Raw genomic sequence first — 23,850 nt, forward strand, 5'->3', positions numbered from 1 at the left:
GTCCCCGGGCCCAACGACGATATAACTACTCACGTGAAGGGGTATCTGAGTATTTACACTTACCCCTTCACGCTCGCCCCTATGGATGCCGTAGTTCTTGCTTTTTGCAAGAGATATGAGGTGTGTCTTGGACAAATTCACCCATTCTTCTAGAGGATTGTGATCCTTTTGCGCCACTTTGTAAACAACACTGTGTCTTGTCACTTCACCCTCGACCACCTACGCCGTTTGTACGGTCCCCTAATCTTCCGAGGGGGACTTATCAAGCTCGTCCGTCGAGAAAACAAGGCTCCATTTTTGAGTATTTACGAGGACCGAGACCGAGGTTGGCAGGGGCGGTTCGTTCGGGTGAAAACTGAAGACCTGATTCCCCCCGAGTTTCTGTCGTTCCCCGAGGAGTGGAACGCATAATGTAAGTATCGCCTTTCTTGGGTATTTCTTCCCTTTTATTTCTTTTTCTCTTCGTTTGTGTTTATGGTCGTGCAGCCATTGCCCGAGTTCCAGATGCAATCCCTTGATTCAAGGAGTGGATTGAGGGGATTTGTAAGCAGATGCCCTACTCTGAGCGCGCATGTCGCAAGCTTTCGAAAGGCAGATGGGAGGTCCGTTCTCATAGTGAGGTTCTTTCCCGAAATTGTTATCATCACGCTTTTAACTTACATAGTGTTAACTTTTCCCCTTTTCTTACGGGTCTACCTAAGACCACTCTCTTGATGATGATGAGGATCCGTTGTTGCCTGCCGAGCCCTCCGTCTCAGGACAGCCCGGAGCTGCCGCGAAGGAGGAGAAGAAGAAAAAGAAAAAGTCCTCGGGTTCCCCGGACCCCGAGGGGAAGAGGAAGAAGAGGGAGGCCACCCGGGCTCGGAAGCTCAAGAAGAATACCAAGTCCAGGGCACCAGACCCTGGCTATCTCTACCGGCTCAGGGATTAGCCCGAAGAAGACAACATCTTCGTCGCCCATGGATCGATCCCCACTGGGGAGTAGGCGACGACCGAGAAAGTGGGTCACGAGGCCGATCCCCTTCAGGCTCGGGAAGTTGAGGGGGAGATGGAGGTTGTGACTTCCTAGGAAGCCGCTCCCGTTTCTTAGGAGGAGACCGGTGTCAATGACATCATAGAGACGCCCTCTATACCGAGTCCATGCTCGAGGAGGCCCAAGCGGGGCAAAGAAAAATCAAGTGAGGGAGTGTAGGGTTCAGATGACCCTCGCAACTCCTTTATCGATGGCATGGACATGTCCACATTGGAGGACTTCTCCGGGTTAGGCCACCTAGAGATCCCGAAGAAAGGACGTTCCCTTGGGAGCTGGCGGGCCGAGTTCGATCCCAAAACTGGTGAAGCCATTTCCTGCATCGAGCGTGGACCCCGGGCACAAGAGAACAGTCGTTCTTACAGTCCCAGAGGATTCTCGGGTCCTATCCGCTCCAGTGGGCGTATCCAGCTACCTCCGATGCCTGGTGATGACGTCCAAATCTACTACTAAAAAGTAAATGGATATAGTCGCATGTAATATAATTTATCCAACTATGAGTCGGGGTCGAATCCCACAGAGAACAATATGTAGGTGAGTAGGCGTGTAAGAGAATTATCACTTATTATGCTAAGCTAAACACTTAGAAAGGTTTTGAGAAAATATTTATAACTAATTGCGAAAATGTAAACTAATCTAGAAAGAAAGTAAAATGATCAATGGCTACAACATGAATGCATTGGGAATTACGCTCAAGTAACGATCCAATGTATTTCACGATTTTACAAATATGAGCGAGTTTATGTTAATTAGCCTCGGGTAATAATCTATATTAGCTTCTTCCGAAAACTAAAAGACTTCCTAAGTGAATTATCCCTAAAAGAATTAAGAGATTAAGCACACCCGAATATGGCTACAAGTAGTTCAATCCTATCCCTAGGTAGAATCTATAAAGTGAGGGTTAACGCCTCAAGTTCTTGTTAATTAATCTTTCCCAACCCCAAATTATCTTTCCCAAAATTAATTCGAAGTAAATTGGCGAGTCCTAGGGTTAGCTAATCCCTTTGGAAACATTAAAGAACAAGAATAATTAAAGAAATAATAACTCACTTTATAATAACTAAAAATCGTTCAATACACAAGCACAACAAGGTATTTAATTCACACTTTTAATACGAATAGTCCCATAAACAAGATTAAAGTGTTGGAAAAAATACTAAACATTTAGATATACAATACAAAACAAGAAAATGAAGAAATGAACAAAAATGGATAAGAAATTCTCAAACAAAAGCTTCAAATCTTCAAGTCCCAAGTATGTATACAAGAACCCTAGCTCAAATACTTGTGTTCTCTAGTCAAGAGACTGAAAATAAGCCAAAGATGTGTTTCCAATAAGCTAGGTCGTGTATTTATGGGTTTGGAATCGAGAAAATGTGAAATGCCAAGACTGTTCATAGCTGAAGCCCGTTGACCGCACTTGCGGAAGGAATATTGCAGGTGCGGCTTCGCAGAAGAGGAATGCTGCACGCAAAAGCGATCATAAGTGGGCATTTGAACTTCCGCAGAAGCAGGTGCATCCTTTGTGCGCAGATGCGCCTCCGTGGATGCAGATAACAAAACGCGGATGCTCTCCCAGCTGGAGATTGATATTTCTGCAGATGCGGCCTTCCACTCGCATATGCGAGGTCGCATAAGCGAACAGCCTTTCGCAGATGCGGAATCACTGAAGGAATTTTACACTTTTTTAACTCTTGTATTGCTCAATTCCACTTCAATTGAATTCAACTCTCTACATGACATCATTTACCTGAAACTCTAGTAATACACACCATAAACAACCTCATATTATAATTAACGGATACAAAAACTAAAGAAAAGAGACTAAAATAAATGGTAAAATTACCACTCATCAACACCCCCAACTTAAAGCTTTTGCTTGTCCTCAAGCAAATCAAAAACAACAATTCAATGAGGTTCTACCATTTAAAGCACAAGTAGCATTGCTATCATTCACAAATCACATTCTCTAATTAAGCACCATACTTATGGATTTGGTTGGTACTAATAATTAGGCGCAATCATGTGAATATCAACCAAATAACTCCCTTATTTAAAACAATCTCAAGAATGCAATGGAGTTTCAACACAATCAAGTGACAATGACCAAGCCTCAAGAAATGACTCAAAAGCACTAGTCTACTACATATGCTCAATTTACACAATTCTAAATCTATCAATGTCACCAATCCATCATAATCCATGTGCCCTCACAAGAAAGAAAGTGTAACGACCCAATCGGTTGTTTTGCCTTCTAGGACCCCGTTCTCCTAAATAAGACTCCCCGTATGTGCTTTTGTTGTTTTATGACTTGCGGGGATGGTTAGTTCAGGAATTGAAAGGGTTCGGGTTGAAATCGGAACACTTGGTTCCTTAGTTTGGCTTTAAAAGGCAAAGTTTGACTTCGGTCAATGTGTTGAGTAAGCAACCTTGGAATTGGGATTTGACGGTTCCAATAGGTTCGTATGATGATTTTAGACTTGGGCGTATATTTGAATCGGGTTTTGGACGACCCGAGAGCATTTAGGCGCTTAATAGTGAAAGTTGGCTATTTGAAGGTTTAAAATTCTTCAAATATGGTTTGGAGTAGGTTTTGGAGTAATCGAGGTCCGTTTGGAATTCCAAGCCTGGAATAGTTCCATATGGTGATTTAAGAGTTGCATGCAAAATTTGGTATCATTTCGAGTAGTTTAAGTATGTTTCGGCACGTTCGGAGTAAGCTTGAAGAACTTGAAGTTTCAAAGTCGAATCAATTTGGGTTGGGGTATGACTCTTAGTTTTGATGTTGTTTAATGTATTCTGAGAGTTCGAGCAAGTCCGTTTTATGATTTTAAAGTTGTTGGTATGTTCGGACGAGGCCCCGGGGGCCTCGAGTGTTAATCGGACGAGGCTCGGACCAAGCTTGGACTTAGGTTTTGATTAAAAAAAAGAGATTTAACCATGAAAATAGCTATGAAATTGAGTGAAAATCATACATTTGAGTCAGTGAGGTTATGGGTAACAACTTTCTTCTAAAATTTTTGGAATCCAGGTACGTGGGCCCGAGGATGAATTTTAGGAATTCTTCAATTGGGATTGGGTAACCACTTTAATAGCTAGAATATGAACGTTTGAGCTCGTATTGATTATTTTATATAACATTTGACTAGTTTCGAGTCGTTTGGCACCGAGTTGAGGATTTAAAGCACAGTTGTGGACCAGAAAGTAAGCTTTGAGATAAGGTAAGTCTCTTGTCTAATCTTGTAAGAGGGAATTCTCCCCATAGGTGATTTAAATTATTATTATTTGCTTCTAATTGTGGGGGATACATATGCAAGAGGTGATGAGAGTCGGTGCGTAGCTACTATTCATGCTAATGTCCAGGTAGTCTAGGACCCAAATCATAGATTACTTAAAATGTTGGCACCCTACTTGTTAATTAAAGTAACTAAATTACTTAGAAATTGTTGATTAAATTGTGGAAGACCATTAATGGAATTTGTGGTACCTTGTGTATTAGCCTTTAATAACAGTTGAGACAAATACTTATAAATTATTCTCTCTTCTTGTGGAGCGGGTCGAACGCTTCGGCAGTAGATAAATGCATCTATGGTTCGTGCCGCTTGACCCTCGATAGTGTATATATTATTCTGGATCGGGCCGTACGACCTCGGCATAAATTGTGCTTAATAATACTTTGTGCCTAACCATACCTTATACTATATTGTGGTTTAAAAGGTTACGATTTGTAAAGAAAGTGATCTATTTGAGATTATTACGAATTGTGGAAGAACTATTTGCTCCTGCATGTTGATGAGTTATTATTATTACTTACATTAATCATGTTATTTAGAAATTTCTTTATTCATTTTATTAACCCATAGTAAGTGTTGAAGTCGACCCCTCGTCACTACTTATTCGAGATTAGACTTGATACTTACTGGGTACACGTTGTTTAGGTACTCATGCTACACTTGCTATACTTTTTGTGCAGGATCTGAGACAGGTGCATCAGGCGATGTGAGACAGATATCCCGAGGCCTAGTAGTGAGCTGCTTCCTGAGCCGTTCTGCAGCCCCTAGAGTCTCTCTTTTGTATTTGTGTTCTGTCTATTCTATGTTCAGACAGTAATTAGAATTTTGTATAATATACTAGATACTCATATGCTTGTGACACCAGGTCTTGGCACACACACTTGTAGAATTGTGGTTTTGAACTACTACTTGGTTTTATTTATATAAACCTTTAATTTTCTTAAATCTGCAAATAAGAAAAGTTTAATTTCTCGGAAACATATTAAAAGAGGAAATATACGTCTAATTAACTAGTTGGCTTACCTAGCGGTGATGTTGGACGCCATCACGACCTATAGGTGAAATGAGGTCGTGACAACATGGTATCAGAGCACTAGGTTCACGTAGGTCTCACAAGTTATGAGCAAGCCTAATAGAGTCTTACGAATCGGTGCGGAGACATTCATACTTAGCTTCAAGAGGCTATAGGGTGTTAGGAAACTACTCTTTCTTCATCTCCTATCATGAAGTTGATGTAGTACTAAGTATTTTTCTCTCATACTCTCACAGATGGTGAGAACGCGCACAGCGGATGTACCAGACCATGGAGGAGCTGCTCCCCCTATCGCTAGAGGCCGAGTGAGGGCTCCTGTTTGTGGTAGAGGATGAGGGTGTCCTAGAGTTGCTCCAGTTACACCACCAGTGGATCCGGTAGAGGATCTCATTGTTGAGGAACAGGGTGAGGTGCCTGCACCAAGACCAGCCCCGGTGGATTTCATGTCCGCACCAGGATTCCAGGAGGTCATGGGCCGTATGCTACCGTTCATGGATTCTATGACTCAGGCTGGTTTATTTCCAGTAGACCCTGCCACATCTCAGGCGGAAGGGGGAGTACATACCCCTACCGCTCAGGCTCCAGGACACGCAACTATCGTATATCAGACCCCGGGCGCATTGCCTATGGGCAGAGCTCAGCCAGTTACAGCAGCCATACCCGAGCCCATACCAGCTACGGCCGACGATCCTCATAGGCTATTGGACAGATGGACCCGGCTACAACCTCCTGTATTTGGAGGTGAGCGACACGAGGACCCCAGGACTTTATCGACAGGTGTAGGGATATACATCACAACATGAGGATATTGGAGTTTCACGAGGTGGATTTCACTACTTTCCAGTTGGAAGGCAGGGCCCGTAGATTGTGGCAGTCTTATCTTCTTGGCAAACTAGCAGGTTCTCCTCCCATGTCTTGGGACCAGTTCAAACGACTCTTCTTGGACAGATATATTCCACACTCTTAGAGGAAAGAATTGCAATTTCAGTTCGAGTAGCTCCAGTAGGGCCAGATATTAGTGACCGACTATGAGGCGAGATTCTCTGAGTTGTCTCGTCATGCACTTATGATACTTCCGACCGATGCAGAGAGGGTGCGGAGGTTCGTTGCAGGATTGCACTCTACCAGCCAGGCCACTATGGCCCGAGAGGTTGAGATGGGGACTTCTTACGAGCTAGTAATAGAGATAGCTCGGAGGATCAAAGGCGCATGTTAGCGTGCTCAGGAGTAGGCTACTAAGGATAAGCTGTTCCGGTATTCTGGGGAGTTCAGTGGAGCCCCGGTTGGGGGAAGGGGTCAGTTCGTGAGGGGTCAATTCATGAGGGGTCAGTCTAGCAAGCCTACATATCCAGCACCACCGCCTCCTCGGGGTGCTCCAGTGCGACCTTATTTCAGTGTCATGCTGGAGAGTTCTTATCTTTTGCCAGCTATTCAGGGATCCTCCAGTGGGTATTCAGGCCACCAGGGTCAGACTTCAGGTCAGCAGTCCGCCGTACCGAGAGGTTGTTTCGAGTGCGGAGATCTCAGCCATGTGCGGAGGTTCTGCCCCCGGCTTCGGGGCAAGGCAGTGCAGCAGGGTCAGCAACCTATGATTACAATACCAGTTGTTCCACAAGCCGTCCAACCGCCCAGGGGTAGAGGGAAGGTGGGTAGGGGTCGTCCTAGAGGTAGAGGCTATCCAAGGGGCGCTCCAACCAGATTCTATGCCTTTCCAGCCCGACCAGATACAGTGGCCTCAAATGCCATGATTACAAGTACTATTTCTAATCTGCAATATGGATGTTTTGGTACTATTTGATCTAGGGTCTACGTATTCATATGTTTCACCTATGTTTGCTTATTTCTTAGGTGTTCATCATGAGTCCTTGGGTACTCCTATGTATGCATCCACACCAGTGGGCGATTCTGTTTATTGTGGATCGGATCTACCGGTCCTGCATTGTTACGTTCTGTGGTTATGAGACTAGGGCGGATCTTCTATTGCTTGATATGACCGACTTTGAGGTCATATTGGGCATGGATTGGTTATATCCATACCACGCCATCCTTGATTACCATGCCAAGACTGTTACCTTGGCGATGCCAGAGTTGCCTAGATTGGAGTGGAAGGGTTCATTTGTTTGTACACCTAGTCGAGTTATTTCTTTCATGAAGGCTCGACACATAGTCGAGAAGGGATGCTTGGCCTATCTAGCCTATGTTTGGGATACTACCACAGAGACTCTGACGATTGATTCAGTGCCCGTTGTCCGAGAGTTTCCAATGTTTTTCCTTCTGATCTTCCAGGCATGCCACCAGATCGTGATATCGATTTCTGTATTGACTTGGCTCCAGGTACCCAACCCATATCTATTCCACCGTACCGCATGGCTCCGAGAGAGCTAAAGTAGTTGAAGTAACAACTTGAGGAGTTTCTAGAAAAGGGGTTCATCAGACCAAGTGTATCACCTTAGGGTGCACCAGTGTTATTTGTGAAGCAGAAGGATGGGACTATGCGGATGTGCATTGATTACCGCCAGTTGAACAAAGTTACCATCAAGAACAAGTACCCGTTGCCATGGATTGATGATTTGTTTGACCAGTTGTAGGGTGCCAGGGTGTTCTTTAAGATCGATTTGATATCAGGGTACCATCAGTTGAAGATTCGGGATTCGAATGTTCCGAAGACTACTTTCCGGACTAGATATGGCCATTATGAGTTTTTAGTAATGTCCTTTGGCTTGACTAACGCCCTGACGACGTTTATGGATTTGATGAACAGGGTGTTTATGCCGTATATTGATTCGTTTGTCATTGTCTTCATTGATGAGATTTTGATCTACTTGCATAGCATGGAGGAGCACGAGCAGCATCTGAGAGTGGTACTCCAGACCTTGCAGAAACAGAAGCTATATGCTAAGTTCTCTAAGTGTGAGTTTTGGCTAGATTCTGTGGCATATTTGGGACATGTTATATCGGGAGAGGGTATTAAGATTGATCCCAAGAAGATCGAGGCAGTTTAGAGTTGGCCTCGTCCTACCACAACAACTGAGATCAGGAGCTTCCTGGGGTTAGTAGGGTATTATCGTCGGTTTGTGGAGGGCTTCTCATCTATTGCAGCACCCTTGACTAGATTGACCCAGAAGGGTGCTTCGTTCTGATGGTCTGACGATTGCAAGGCGAACTTCCAGAAGCTCAAAACCGCATTGACTTCAGCATCGTTATTAGTGCTGCCTTCCGGTTCAACGATGTACACTGTGTATTGTGATGCTTCACACGTTGGTTTGGGTTGTGTATTGATGCAGGAGGGGCGAGTTATTGCATATGCTTCACGTCAGCTGAAGACCCATGAGAAGAATTACCCTATACACGATTTGGAGTTGGCCGTGATTGTTCATGCTCTTAAGATCTGGAGGCATTATCTTTATGGGGTGTCCTGTGAGGTTTACACTGATCATCATAGCCTGCAACATTTGTTCAGGCAGAGTGATCTCAATTTGAGGCAGCGCAGGTGGATTGAGTTACTGAAGGATTATGATATCACCATACTTTATCATCCGGGCAAAGCGAATATAGTTACAGATGCCTTGAGCAGAAAGGCGGAGAGTATGGGTAGTTTGGCCTTCATTTCAGTAGAGGAGAGGCCACTAGATTTGGAAATTCAGTCCTTGGCTAACAAACTTGTGAGGTTGGATATTTCAAATCCAAGTCGAGTTCTTGAACGTGTCGTTGCCCAATCTTCACTATTTGAGCAGATCAAAGCTCGCTAGTTTGATGATCCACACTTGTTGGTTCTCCGAGAGACGGTGCTACGGGGTGGTGCCAAGGAGGTTACTATCGGCGAAGATGGTGTTTTGCGACTCCAGGGCCGCCTATGTGTTCCGAATATTGATGGCTTGAGGGAGAAGATTCTAGAGGAGGCACACAACTCTCGATATTCTATTCATCCAGGTGCGACAAAGATGTATCGCGACCTGAGGTAGCATTATTGGTGGCGACAGATAAAGAAGGGCATAGTTGAGTATGTTGCGAGGTGTCTAAATTGCTAGCAGGTTAAATATGAGCACCAGAGGCCAGGTGTCCAACTCCAGCAGATGACTATACCTGAGTGAAAGTGGGAGCGCATTACTATGGATTTCGTAGTTGGGTTGTCGCGGACCTTGAGAAAGTTGATGCAATTTGTATCATTGTCGATAGGTTGACCAAGTCAGCACACTTCATTCCGGTTGTGACCACGTATATTTCAGAGAGGTTTGCCTAGATTTATACTCAGGAGATAGTTCGGTTACATGGCGTGCCTGTTTCCATCATATCAGATAGAGGCCCTCAGTTTACTTCACATTTATGGAAAGCAGTACAGAGTGAGTTGGGGACTTGGGTAGAGCGCAGCACAACTTTTCATCCGCAGATCGACAGGCAGTCGAAGCAGACAGTTCAGATCTTGGAAGATATGCTCAGAGCATGTGTGATTGACTTCGGAGGGCAGTGGGATCGATTCTTGACTTTGGCCGAGTTTGCTTACAATAACAGTTATCAGTCCAGCATCAAGATGAGTCCATTTGAGGCTTTATATGGTCGGCGATGTCGTTCTCCCATCGGATGGTTTGAGCCCGGCGAGGCTAAGTTATATGGTACTGATCTGGTGAAAGATGACTTGGAAAAGGTAAAGTTGATTCAGGAGCGACTTCACACAGCACAGTCCAGACAGAAGAGTTATGTGGATCAGAAGGCGCGTGATTTATCATTTATGGTGGGCGAGAAGGTTCTCTTGAAAGTCTCGCCGATGAAGGGAATCATGAGGTTCGGGAAGAAGGGCAAGTTGAGCCCAAGGTTTATAGGCTCATTTGAGGTGTTGAGACGAGTTGGGGAGGTTGCTTATGAGCTTGCTTTGCCTCCTAGTCTATTTGGAGTTCATCTGGTTTTCCACGTGTCTATGCTCCAGAGGTATCATGCCGACAGGTCGCATGTGATAGACTACAACACGGTTCAGTTAGATGATAGCCTGGGTTATGTGGAGGAGCCAGTTGCCATTGTTGATAGGCAGGTTTCCCAGTTGAGGTCCAAGAGGATCTCCGCAGTAAAGGTTCAGTGGAAGGGCCAACTAATCAATGAGGCGACTTGAGAGGCCAAGGAGGACATGCAGAGAAGATATCCACACTTATTCAGCACTCCAGGTATGATTCTAAACCCGTTCGAGGAAGAACGTTTGTTTAAGAGGTGGAGAATGTAATGACTCAACCGGTCATTACCTTCTAGGACCTCGTTCCCCTAAATAAGACTCCCCGCATGTGCTTTTGCTGTTTTATGACTTGTGGGGATGGTTAGTTCAGGAATTGGAAGGGTTCGGGTTTAAATCGGAACACTTGGTTCCTAAGTTTGGCTTTAAAAGACTAAGTTTGACTTAGGTCAACGTGTTGAGTAAATAACCTAGGAATCGGGATTTGATGTTTCCAATAGGTTCGTATGATGATTTTGGACTTGGGCGTATATTCAAATCAGGGTTTGGACGACCCAGGAGCGTTTCAGTGCTTAATAGTAAAAGTTGGATATTTGAAGGTTTAAAGTTCTTCAAATTTGGTTTGGAGTAGGTTTTGGAGTAATCGAGGTCCGTTTGGAATTCTAATCATGGTAATAGTTCTGTATGGTGATTTAAGACTTGCACGCAAAATTTGGTGTCATTCCGAGCAGTTTAAGTATGTTTTGGCACGTTCGGAGTAAGCTTGAAGAACTTGAAGTTTCTAAGTTGAATCAATTTAGTTTGGGGTATGATTCTTAGTTTTGATATTGTTTTATGCATTCCGAGAGTTTGAGCGAGTCCGTTTTATGATTTCAAACTTGTTGGTATGTTCGAACGGGCCCCCGGAGGCCATGGGTGTTAATCGGATGAGGCTCGGACCAAGCTTGGACTTAGGAGCAACAGCTGAAGCTTCCAGCTTTTGCTGCAATCGCACCTGCGCTTGGCCAGCTGCAAGTGTAAGCTCGCAGAAGCGAGCCACAAGATGTAGAAGTGGACCAGACAGGGGCAGCCCAGAGATCCCAGGAGCAGAGTTTTTTGTGCACCTGCGAGCGTGCAGGTGCGAAGGAAGAGAGCGCAGAAACGGTACGGGCTGCAGGTGCAGAAGTATCGTCGCAGAAGCGAACGCACAGAAGCTGTCCTTTGGTCCGCAGGTGCGGATTTTGGCCAGCTGGGGAGGACCACGCCTGCGAGAATTTTTCCACAGAAGCGGAAGCGCAGGTGCGGCAGTGGCTTCGCAGGTGCGAAAGACCTGCTGGGTAGAATGTCTTAAAACGGGGCTCAGCCATTTTTGAGCCCATTTTCTCCATTCTTGGGCGATTTTGGTGCTTCTTGAGAGGGGTATTCATCTAGCAACTTTGAGGTAAGTAATTTCTACAAAATGTGAGTTAAATACATAGTTTATGGGTAGATTTAACATGGAAAATTTGGGAAATCATGGGTTTAGGTGAAAAACTACGTTTTGATAAAAACAAAATTAGATTTAACCTCGAAAATGGCTATGGGATTGAGTGAAAATTATACATTTGAGTTAGTGAGGTTATGGGTAACAATTTTCTTCGAAAATTTCCGAAATCCGGGCACGTGGGTCCGGGGATGAATTTTAGGAATTCTTCAATTGGGATTGGGTAACCAATTTAATAGCTAGAATATGAACTTTTGAGCTCGTATTGATTATTTTATATAACATTTAACTAGTTTCGAGTCGTTTGGCACCGAGTTGAGAGTTTAAAGCACGGTTATGGACCGAAAAGTAAGCTTTGAGACAAGGTAAGTCTCTTGTCTAACCTTGTAAGAGGGAATTCTCCCCATAGGTGATTTAAATTATTATTATTTACTTCTAATTGTGGGGGCTACGTACGCACGAGGTGATGAGAGTCCGTGCGTAGCTACTATTATACTTAAGTCCGGGAAGTCTAAGACCCAAATCATGGATTACTTGAAATGTTGGAACCCTACTTGTTAATTAAAGTACCTAAATTACTTAGAACTTGTTGATTAAATTGTGGAAAACCATTAATGGAATTTGTGGTACCTTGTGTATTAGCCTTTAATAACGGTTGAGACAACTACTTATAAATTATCCTCTCTTCTTGTGGAGCGGGCCGAACGCCTCGGCAGTAGATAGATGTATCTATGGTTCGTGCCTCTCGACCCTTGATAGTGTACACATTATTTTGGATCGGGCCGTATGACCTCGGCATAAATCGTGCTTAATAATACTTGGTGCCTAGCCATACCTTATACTATATTGTGGTTTAAAAGTTTACGATTTGTAAAGAAAGTGATCTATCTGAGATTATTACGAATTGTGGAAGAACTATTTGCTCCTGTTTGTTGATGAGTTATTATTATTACTTACATTACTCATGTTATTTAGAAATTTCTTTATTCATATTGTTAGCCCATAGTAAGTGTTGAAGTCAACCCCTCGTCACTACTTCTTCGTGATTAGACTTGATACTTACTGTGTACACGTTGTTTAGGTACTCATGCTACACTTGCTGTACTTTTTATGCAGGATCTGAGACAGGTGCATCAGGCGGTCCTACCGGCGCGTATCCCAGATATCCCGAGGCCTAGTGGCGAGCTGCTTCCTAAGCCGTTCTATAACTCTTAGAGTCTCTCTTTTGTATTTGTGTTATGTCTGTTTTATGTTCAGATAGTAGTTAGAATTTTGTATAATCTACTAGATTCTCATATACTTGTGACACCAGGTCTTGGCACACACACTAGTAGAATTGTGATTTTGAACTACTACTTGGTTTTTTTTATATAAACCTTTAATTTTCTTAAATCTGCAAATAAAGAAAGTTTAATCACTCGGAAACTTATTAAAAGAGAAAATATACGTCTAATTCATTAGTTAGCTTGCCTAGCGGTGTTGTTGGGCGCCATCACGACCTATAGGTAAAATTGGGTCGTGACAGAAAGTCCCAAAATCACCATATTTACAATAACAACACAAGCGACAAATGCACAAAGACACTCACTCTCAACAAAGAATTTCAAGTGTTACAAAATATCATGCCATAAGCTTGCCCTTATTTTAATTCATCGCCTATTCTAGAAAATTCGGTTGGAGATCCCATAAGGACTTTTTAAGCTTGTAATGTAGGTTTAGGAAAGTGTAGGATAAGCATTTGGGATACAAGTGACTATACCCTCCTTGAACACTACTCACATTTGTCTTTCTTTTTGCACTTTGCTTCTTTTTAAACCACATAGCCCTTATTGACATCTAGTTACCAACATAAAACCACCTTAAAGTACCTCTCTAATTTTCTCAAGACTCCATATTTATATATACATATTTTTTTCTTTTTCTCTTTTTTTTATATAACTATTTTCTTTTAGAGCTTGAGTAATTTCATATAAACATCTTTGAGGTATATGTTTTTACCCTCAATGTACAACCTTACCAATTTTCAACTTGACACCAACACCCACAACTTAGGTTTTTAGCCTCATTATCATTCAAGGGAGGGACGGGTTCAAAAGAAAAAATTATTTCACAAAAGGGTAAAAGTGTAACGACCCGACTTATCGTTTTGAGAATCTACGTTCCGATCAGTGATTTAAGATTCCAAGAAGATTTGTAATATGTATTATGACTTGCGTGTATGGTCAAGTTTGGTTTTCGAATGATATAGGATTAAATTGAAAGAACAATTCTCATTTTTGAAGTTTAAGTGAAAAGAGTTGACTGGAGTTTGACTTTTGAGCAAACGACTCCGGAATAGAGTTTTGATGATTCCAATAGCTCCGTTATATCATTTATGACTTGTGTACAAAATTAAGGTCAATCGGACTTGAGTTGATAAGTTATCGAATGTAGAAGTTAGAAATTCTTAAGTTCCTTAAGCTTGAATTGGGGTATGATTCGTGGTTTTAGCGTTGTTTTATATGATTTGAGGTTTCAACTAAGTTCGTATGATATTTTAGGACTTGTTGGTGTATTTGGTTGAGGTCCCGAGGGCCTCAGGTGAGTTTCAGATGGTTAACAGATCAAAATTTGGACTTAAACAGCTGCTAGAACTTTTCTGCTGGATATCGTGGCTGGAAATCGAGGCTGGACCGAGGCTGGAAATCGAGGTTGGAAATCGAAGCTGGAAATCGAGACTGGAAATCGAGGCTGGAACGAGGCTGAAAATCGAGGCTAGAAATCGAGGCTGGAAATCGAGGTTGGAAATTGTGGTTGGAGATCGAGGTAGGAAATCGAGGGCAGCGCCTGGACATAAACTTTAAGTTATAAAAAGGGGGACTTCGTCCCATTTTTTATTTTTGACAAATTGGAGCTTGGGAGAGGCGATTTTTGAGAGATTTTCAAGAAAAAATATCAGGGTAAGTGATTTTAACTCGGATTTGGTTAATATACACGAGTATATCATTATTTTCATCATTTAATTAGTGTTTTGAGATGAAAATTTGGGAAAAATTTTAGAAATCTCATAAAACGAATTTGTGAGATTTTGATGTCGATTCAGAGTCAGATTTGAGTGAAACTAGTATGGTTGGACTCGTAATTGAATGGGTTATTGGATTTTGTGAGTTTCGTCGGATTCCGAGACGTGAGACCCACGGACGATTTTTGAGTTAAATTTCGGATTTTGTTGGAAAATTTATATTTTCATATGGAATAAATTTCAATAATTTATATTGATTGAATCGAATTAATTATGACTAGATACGAGACTTTCGGAGGCTAATTCGCGAAGCAAAGGCTTAGCAGAATAAAGAGTTACCCGGTTCGAGGTAAGTATCTTGCCTAACCTTGAATTGGGGAAATTACCTCTTAGGCATTGAGTCTTATGTGAAAATTGTATAATTGAAACCATGTACGCGAGGTGACGAGTACACACTTAGTTTATATGTACAAATTATATTGATTCAAATTCGTAGACACCCTTATGTATTAAATTAAAAAACTATTGAAACATAGTAAATCCTTTATTTGTCATGCCTAAATCATTATTTGTTGAATTTATTTTTATATGACTAGTTTTAGTGTACGTGTGTTGCACGTATGCTTAGCGTCAATCGATAGGAAGAACATATAAATCAAGTTATCAAATAATTATTTTTGTTGATTCAAATATTAATATTAGCTCATCCCAAGTTTTAAATATTTAACTATAATTATAATTTTTATACAATAAGAATTCTATGTTCAGAGTAATAAAAAATTCGCTATGACCTATCACCTTTGGATTTTTATATTACTACAACCATTAGTGTTATTGAATCTTATCAATATTTCTCTTTTTTTTATATTCTTAAAATTAAATTAAAATATTTTCTTAGTTAAGCTTTGATACTTGAATTTTTAAAAAATTGGAATCGATGAACTTTTGAGATTACTGCATTTGTGATTGCTAGATATTTGTTCTTACTCCCAAGTATTATTTAGTAAAAAAAAGTTAGTTAATATTAAAATTCTAAATTTTAAAAAATAATTGAATGACTATTTTATTATTTAAAAGAAATACTCGTAAACTTTGAAAAGGTACTCTTAAAACCGGAAAACAAAAGAGGAATATAAGGACTTCTAAATCAAGAAAAGGAAAATAAGGACTACTAAACCTAAACTTTTACAACAAAAAAATACTCGAAACCAAATATAAGAAAAATACTCGTGAAGTGCTTGAAATTCAATACCCTAAATCTAAATTTAAAAAATTAATTTAAATTATTATTTTATCTAATGTAAAGTACTATTGAGTACACAAGTTTTTAAAAGTTACATAAATATTATTAAATAATATATTTAAGTTATAAAACAAAAATAACAAAGAAAAAAAAAAGTAAGTCCCCGGAAATGATGAATTAATCTTATTTAGCTAGTTTAACAGAGGAATAAATTTTGACCAAATCCCACATACTTTAGATGCCTTATTATGGCTTCATTCAAGCTTTGCCTCAAATTATTCAAGTTATCCGATTGCTTCTTTGTTGTGGTATTAATTAGCAGAATATACTTAATATAAAAAAAATTAATGACAAGATCAAAACATAATTTATTCATCTTCTCTAAAATTATATTGTCTGAACTAGACGTGCAATTAGTAAATGTCGTTTCGCAAGTACTTTTATAAGTTGATGTTGAGTTATAGAGTTAGTCAAATGCTAATGAGAGAATTTGTATCCAGTAATATTTATAGAATATGTATCGATACTTTTGTACACAAATGTTATAATGAGTGCTTAATTAAAAGGTAGAAAAGTTATTGTCATGGCCCGAAATTTTCGACGAGGTCGTGATGACGCCTAACATTTCACTTGCTAGGCAAGCCAACGTTAGAGAATTATTAAACCAATTCCTTATTTCCATTGAGTAAATAACAATAATTAACTAAGATGAAATATAGTAAGTGCAGAATATTATAAAATTGTATTAATTACTACCACCCGGATCTGGAGTCACAATTCACGAGCATTCTAGAACTTACTACAAGTAATAGTCTGAAAGAAATACAACTATCTGAATGAAAGAAAACAGTAGGACAGAAAAGATAGACGGGGACTTAAAGGTCTGTGAACGCCGACAGATCTACCTTGAGTCTCCGGACAGCAGACCAATAGCAAAATCTCGATCAACCTGAGCCGGTACCAAAATCTGCACAGAAAGTGCAGAGTGCAGCATCAATACAACCGACCCCATGTACTGATAAGTGTCGAGTCTAACCTCGGCGAAGTAGTGACGAGGCTAGGACAAAATACCTACATATAACCTGAACAGTATAATCATGCTAGTGGCAACAACATTATATAAAGAAATAACGCAGAAATAATGGAAAGGGGACATATAGTTAGGGAAATACAATATAAAGAGTGAGAATAATGAATAGACAGAATTAAACCGAAAATCCTTAAACGAATTGAGCAAATAAAACAGCAAAGGAAAACTGCACGGCATCACCCTTCGTGCTTTTACTCTCAACCTCACCAAATAAATAAATAGAACGGCACGGCATCACCCTTCGTGCTTTTACTCTCAACCTCACCAAATAAATAAATAGAACGGCACGGCATCACCCTTCGTGCATTAAACCTCTCATAATATACACTGCATCACCCTTCGTGCTTTACACTCTTCCTCACAATATAAATAATGCATGCACGACATCACCCTTCGTGCTTTCCACTCCTCTTCACAAATCACAAAATCAATAACAACGGATAGATAGGAGTATCACAAAGAAACTAATATTTTACCCATAATCAATAGCACAATGTAACCTCAACCTTGAATCAATATTTGAAAGTTACCAAATCTCAGTGAAACCAGATATAAGTCACCCAACATTTCAAATAACTCGCTAAGCATGGATAGTAGAATTTAAGGCTACAAAATAGATAAGAATAGAATTTCACTCGCATGCTATGATTCGACAACGATGCATAGATTCTCGTCACCTCACCTATACACCGTATTTAACAACCAAACACGTAGCAAATAAATACATAATACCTATTCCCTCAAGCCAAAGTTAGACACGACACTTACCTTGCTCTGAAGACCACTTAATTCTCAATCACAGCTTTTTCTTTAAAATTCACCTCCAAACCACTCGTATCTATTCAAAAATGACTCAATAACATCAAATATTGCTGAAGGAATCAATTATATTTTGTAAATTAAATTTCTCAAATTTTCCTCCAAAAAGTCAAAAAATCGACCCCGGGCCCGCTTGGTAAAATTCCGAGGTTCGGACCAAAATTCTTTTACCCATTCACCCTCGAGCCCGAATACGTAATTAGTTTTGGAATCCGACCTTAAATTGGGGTCTAAATCCTCAAATTTTCAAAATCCCTAATTTCTACCCTAACCCCTAACGAATTGGAGCTCGGGAAGAGGCAATTTTCGGGAGATTTATAATTTTAAAAAATGGGGTAAGTGTTCTTACCTAAATATTGGTCAAATTACCCAAATCCACGGTTATGTTTAACATTTAATCGGTGATTTAAGTTGGAAAATTATAAAAACTATTTCGATTTAATTTGAAGATTTGAGGGTCGAGTTGATGTCGAAATTTAGTAAAATTTGTATAGTTGAACTCGTGGTGGCGTTTATATTTTGTAACTTTTGTTGGGTTCCGAGACGTGGGACCCACAGGCGATTTTTGAGTCAAATTTTGAGGTTCTATTGAAAAAACTGTATTTTCATATGGAATTAATTCCTATAATTTATATTGACTGAATCGAACTAATTGTGACTAGATTCGAGCCAATCGGAGTCGAAAAATTGAGGGAAAGGCATTCTTATTGGCTGATTGAGCTTGGTTTGAGGTAAGTGACTTGTCTAACTTTGTGTGGGAGAAATCCCCTTAGGATTTGAAACTGTTGTAACATTTTATGATATGTGAGCGCCTTGCGTACACGGGTTAAATTTTGAAATATCGGTTCTTGCTGAGTAGTCTTCTTTTAAATTCTTTAACTGAGTTGCCTTAGCATATGTAGTGATCATGTTTAGCCTAATATCACATGTCTACATGCCTTAACTCTTACGTGCAATATGTGCAATATGCTTAGCTGAATTACCTGCTTTCCTTGATTTGATTTAAATCTTTAACTGTAAAATCTTTTGCTGAAATTTTTTTGTTCCTCCGACTACCTGCTGCATATTTACTTTTGGAACTACGAGGCGGTTCCTCGGGAGATCCCATGTACTGCATATTTACTTTTGGGACTACGAGACGGTTCCTAAGGAGATCCCCCTGTACTGGATATTTACTTTTGGGACTACGAGACGATTCCTCGGGAGATCCCCTGTACTGCATATTTACTTTTGGGACTACGAGGCGGTTCCTCGGGAGATCCCCCTGTACTGCAGATTTACTTTTGGGACTACGAGGCGGTACCTCGGGAGCGCCCTTGTTGTTTACCTCTAATTGTTGTGTTGTTATCTTTCTGTAAATTTCATTTATTTCTCAGTCACTTCATTACACTATTATAAATTTCTGTCTTATTTATTATTATTTCCAGTAGGGCCTGACTGACCTCATCACTACTCTACCGAGGTTAGGCTTGGCACTTACTAGGTACCACTGTGGTGTACTCATACTACGCTTCTGCACATCTTTTGTGCAAATCCAGATACTTCCTATCGGACGAGGTATCTGTAAACTAGTTGTACACGGAGACTTCAAGATATAACTGTCAGCGTACACAGACCTCAGAGTCCTCCTCTATTCTTATTATGTTGTCTTCCTGATTTCTTTTTAGACTATGATGTATTGAGACACTTAGAATAAATTCTTAGAAGCTTGTGACTTATTTCTACCGGGTTTTGGGAGTTGAAATTATTGAATTTGGCTTCAGTTTTATTTTATGTATTTCCGCAAAAATTGTTAGGCTTGCCTATTCCTAGAGACTAGGTGCCATCACGACATCCTACGGAGGGTGAATTTGGGGTCGTGACATGACTTGTAGTGGATTTTAATGTTATCGATGTCCGTTTGGGATTCCGAGCCTTGGAATAGGTTCGTATTGTGATTTATGACTTATGTACCCTAAGTTTATTATTTTTAACTTGAATAAAAATTTTACTCAAATGATAAATTTAAAAAATAACTGAATTAGATTCTCTTTCTAAATAATTAATTAAAAGTTTAATTATTTTGTTTTAACATAAAAATAATTTATTTTATGTTGGTTCGGATTTTAATATTAGTTCATTTTTTGTTTTTGAATATTTAATTTTAATTATAATTTTATCCACCATAAATTTTATTTTCAAAAAGTAAAAAATTGATATGACATTTCACTTTCAGATCATTATGTTTGTAGAATAATTAGTGGTATTGACTCTTACTAACAATTTTTTTCTCTTTATCATACATTTATATTCTTAAATATTTTATTAGTTGTTGTTTAATAATTGAGTATTTTTAAATATTATACAAAAAAATTGATAAAAAAATATTATTTGAGTAGAAAAATAGTTTAAATATAAAATAAAAATATATTAACGTGGGGGTATCTTTTTCTCAATTTTAACTCTTTATCTAATTATTTAATATTACTTTTATTTTTTATTGGCATAGGACATTATAGAGTGGTAATGTATTGCCAATACGGAGGATTCTTATAAAATTAATTTTATTAAATTTTTCTACATATTTTTAACAATAATTTAATAGACAAAATTGTAAATACTAAAAATTAGCACATAAGGTATTGTAGTAAAAAAAAAATAGGTTATTACAGTTATGTCCTTTCCCTATGAGTTCTTTAGCTTAACATTTTGGGGCTATTTTCGTATATTAATATTGTATTTATGCGTTTATAATAATATAGGCTCTCCTTTTTCTAAATAAATTTGGACAATATAATACATTCTCAAATTAAATTAGTAATAGGACATTATAATACGTTTTAAAATTAAATTAGTAATAAGAATTTTTAAGAAGTATATCATAAAAGTAATAGGATTACATGACTAAAGATATTACTTGTTTAATTTTATATGAATTAGATATCCCGAAAGTAATTATACTAATAGGATTCCTAAAGGTAATCATGTAGGATTCCTAACGTGTAGTATTATGTTCTAAAACTAATAGGATTATAAGGCTAATATCTAGAATTTCGGTTATGTCCTTTTATTATGAGTTATTATGCTTAATATTATGAGGTCATTTTTCTAAACCGACATTGTATTCATGCTTAGGGCTATTTTCATATATTAATATTATATTTATGCTTTTATAATAATATAGGCTCTTCTTTTTCTAAATGAATTTGGACAATATAATACATTCTCAAATTAAATTAGTAATATGACATTATAATACGTTTTTAAATTAAATTAGTAATAGAAATTTTTAAGAAGTATATCATAAAAGTAATAGGATTAAATGACTAAAGATATTTACTTGTTTAATTTTATTTGAATTAGACATCCCGAAAGTAATTATACTAATAGAATTCCTAAAGGTAATCATGTAGGATTCCTAACGTATAGTATTATGTCCTAAAACTAATAGGGTTATAAGGCTAATATCTAGAATACAGGTTATATCCTTTTATTATGAGTTATTATGCTTAATATTATGAGGTCATTTTTGTAAACCGACATTGTATTCATAATTTTATAATAATATAGATACATATAGAATATAGATAGAGTACTAGGATAAGTAACTTTACTATTCACTATGCTTGTTTATTTATTTCTTAAAAAGGTTATCCACACAAAAATATTTTTCTTTATAGTAGTTTTTATGTGATAATTATTTCCGTGGTCAAGTTGACCAAATATTTAATTTAATAATATCGCATAATTTTCATGAAACAAGTTCAAGTCAAAGAAAGTTTAATACTACTCTCTCTGTTCTAATTTATGTGAACATATTTGAGTGGACACGAAATTTAAGAAAAAATGAAGACTTTTGGAATTTGTGGTCCGAAACAAGTCAAAAAGGGGTCTATAATATTTGTGTGGTTATTAAAATTTCTCATTAAGGATAAAATTGGAAGTTTAAGTTAAATTGTTTCCAAATTTAAAAAGAGGTCATTCTTTTTGGAACGGATCAAAAAGGAAATAGGTTCAAAATGTGGGACGGAAGGAGTAACAAATTAGGACTCCTGGATAACTTGATTAATCATTTTATTATTACCAAACAATAATAAACAGGTACGCATCAAGATGAAGACAGACAGACAGATCTAAATGAAAAACAAAAAGGCAGTATTTATTTTAAAATGCATTTCACCCTTATTCCTTGGCACTATTTTCACACCGCGTTGAAATGGGGAATGTTAAGCCCAAAGACTGAAATTTCTTTGTGTTATTTGATCAATGGATTTAGCCATATCCTCCGTCAAAAGATTTTTCCAGTCGCCAACTTCTCCTGTTCGAAAAAATGCATTGTTACTAATTAATCCTGTCCCCCCAGTCTTATTCACCTCTAAGATGCTCAAACCTTGAAAACTATAGCGAGTCACTATTTTTTCAGCCACGCCTTGTATTTCTTCATCTTCAGAGAAAGGCTTCCCCATAAACTCTGCTAACTTCTTCACATAACCCAAAGTATCGCTCTTCAAATCTTCGTACGTCAAAAAGAACACTCTATTTGGTCTATCTACACTTGCTTTCCAGTATGTTGTAACGTGATCCCAAAAAGGTCCACAAAACGATTTTCCTTCACAAAACCACTTAAATATTTCTTCGACTGGATAATTAGGAGTCGTATCTCTAACTTCAGCCATGCTTTCTCTAGACCTTTGAGCAAAATGCCATAAAGAAACAAATGTGTCCTTTGGCTCCCTCCCTATATATGTAAATGATCTTGCAATCGGATTCTAATATAGATGGCGGTAAGAGATGTCACGCCTCATTTTTCCCGAGAGGGATAGAGAGTTTTTCCAATTAAAGTGACATTATTCGAAATGAGATTATTTAATTAATTTCAGAGTCGTCACTTGGGATAATTTATGGCGTTCAAAGTCACCGGTTTATTTTAAATCCCAAATCGAGGAAATTTGACTCTGTTTAAAGTCTGCGAAAACCAGAAGACCGGGTAAGGAATTCTGTTAACCCGGGAGAAGGTGTTAGGCACTTCCGGATTCCATGGTTTTAGCACGATCGCTTTAATCATACATGGCTTAATTAAATTGTTTAATTACGTGTTTTAGAACCTATGTGCGTTTTACCTTTTACCGCTTTTAAATTACTTGATTATGGCATTATGAAATTATCTTGAAAACGAACCACGTGTGTGTGAATCCGTTTGTTTGGTGTGCCAAAAATCATGTCACGCGTACGTGTACACAATTAATAACACTTTATTAAGATTGTTCGGCCAAAGTCGCGCGAACGCATACTTTGATTTATTTGGGAAAATCATAATCATATCACGCGAACGTGTACACAATTACGATAATAGATTAAATGTGTGCCTAAAAGCATTTCCACGGGTGTTCATGAATTAATTATTTTCCTAGGATTTGAGGGTGTTCATGAATTAATTATTTTCCTAGGATTTGAGATTAATGTGAGGCCATGAATCATGTATAAGAGTGTGGAAGAAGTGTACATTTCAACTAATGAGAGCTAGAAGAATTAATTAAATCTAAGTTGTTGGAAGTGTCTGATGATTGATAGACATTCACCTTTAAAAGGAAAATGGGTCATCCTATGAACAAATAATTGACGCTGAATCAATTATTGATGGAGTGTCAAACAGACTTGAATTTCGGCTCAGGTCCAGTTTTATAAAGTACCTCATAATCCCAATTATTTCCCTATTACTACGGTGGCCTAGACTTATTTGTGTGGCAATAATTGCAGAGAATTAATCAAACACTTTACCAAGTCAATTTATAACACCAAGTCAGCTAAGTTCATATCCCAAAACGTAATAAGCTACATTTGAAGAAAAAAGCACTAGTATAATGGTTCCAATTATACAAATAATTTCCTAATGAATTACTCATGCCCTTAAACTCTTGTGATTCAAATTTCAGTCTACTTTGTCTTAAAGTTTACTGCTCAAAC

General features: G+C 38.7%; 1 protein-coding gene across 1 annotated transcript; it reads right to left on the reverse strand.

Moving 5' to 3' along the window:
* Positions 1–22,112: 22,112 nt before the first annotated feature.
* Positions 22,113–22,562, reverse strand: LOC107792290 (flavonol sulfotransferase-like). The gene has a single exon (XM_016614491.1). It carries the CDS (start codon positions 22,560–22,562, stop codon positions 22,113–22,115), a length of 450 nt encoding a protein of 149 aa, XP_016469977.1.
* Positions 22,563–23,850: the final 1,288 nt, after the last annotated feature.

This window comes from Nicotiana tabacum, chromosome 19, assembly GCF_000715075.1.
Source record: "Nicotiana tabacum cultivar K326 chromosome 19, ASM71507v2, whole genome shotgun sequence".
Classification (NCBI taxonomy): domain Eukaryota; kingdom Viridiplantae; phylum Streptophyta; class Magnoliopsida; order Solanales; family Solanaceae; genus Nicotiana; species Nicotiana tabacum.

Bases quoted from the DNA above. Each gene is read 5' to 3' on its own strand.
- LOC107792290 (XM_016614491.1), bottom strand. From the start codon at position 22,562: ATGGCTGAAGTTAGAGATACGACTCCTAATTATCCAGTCGAAGAAATA.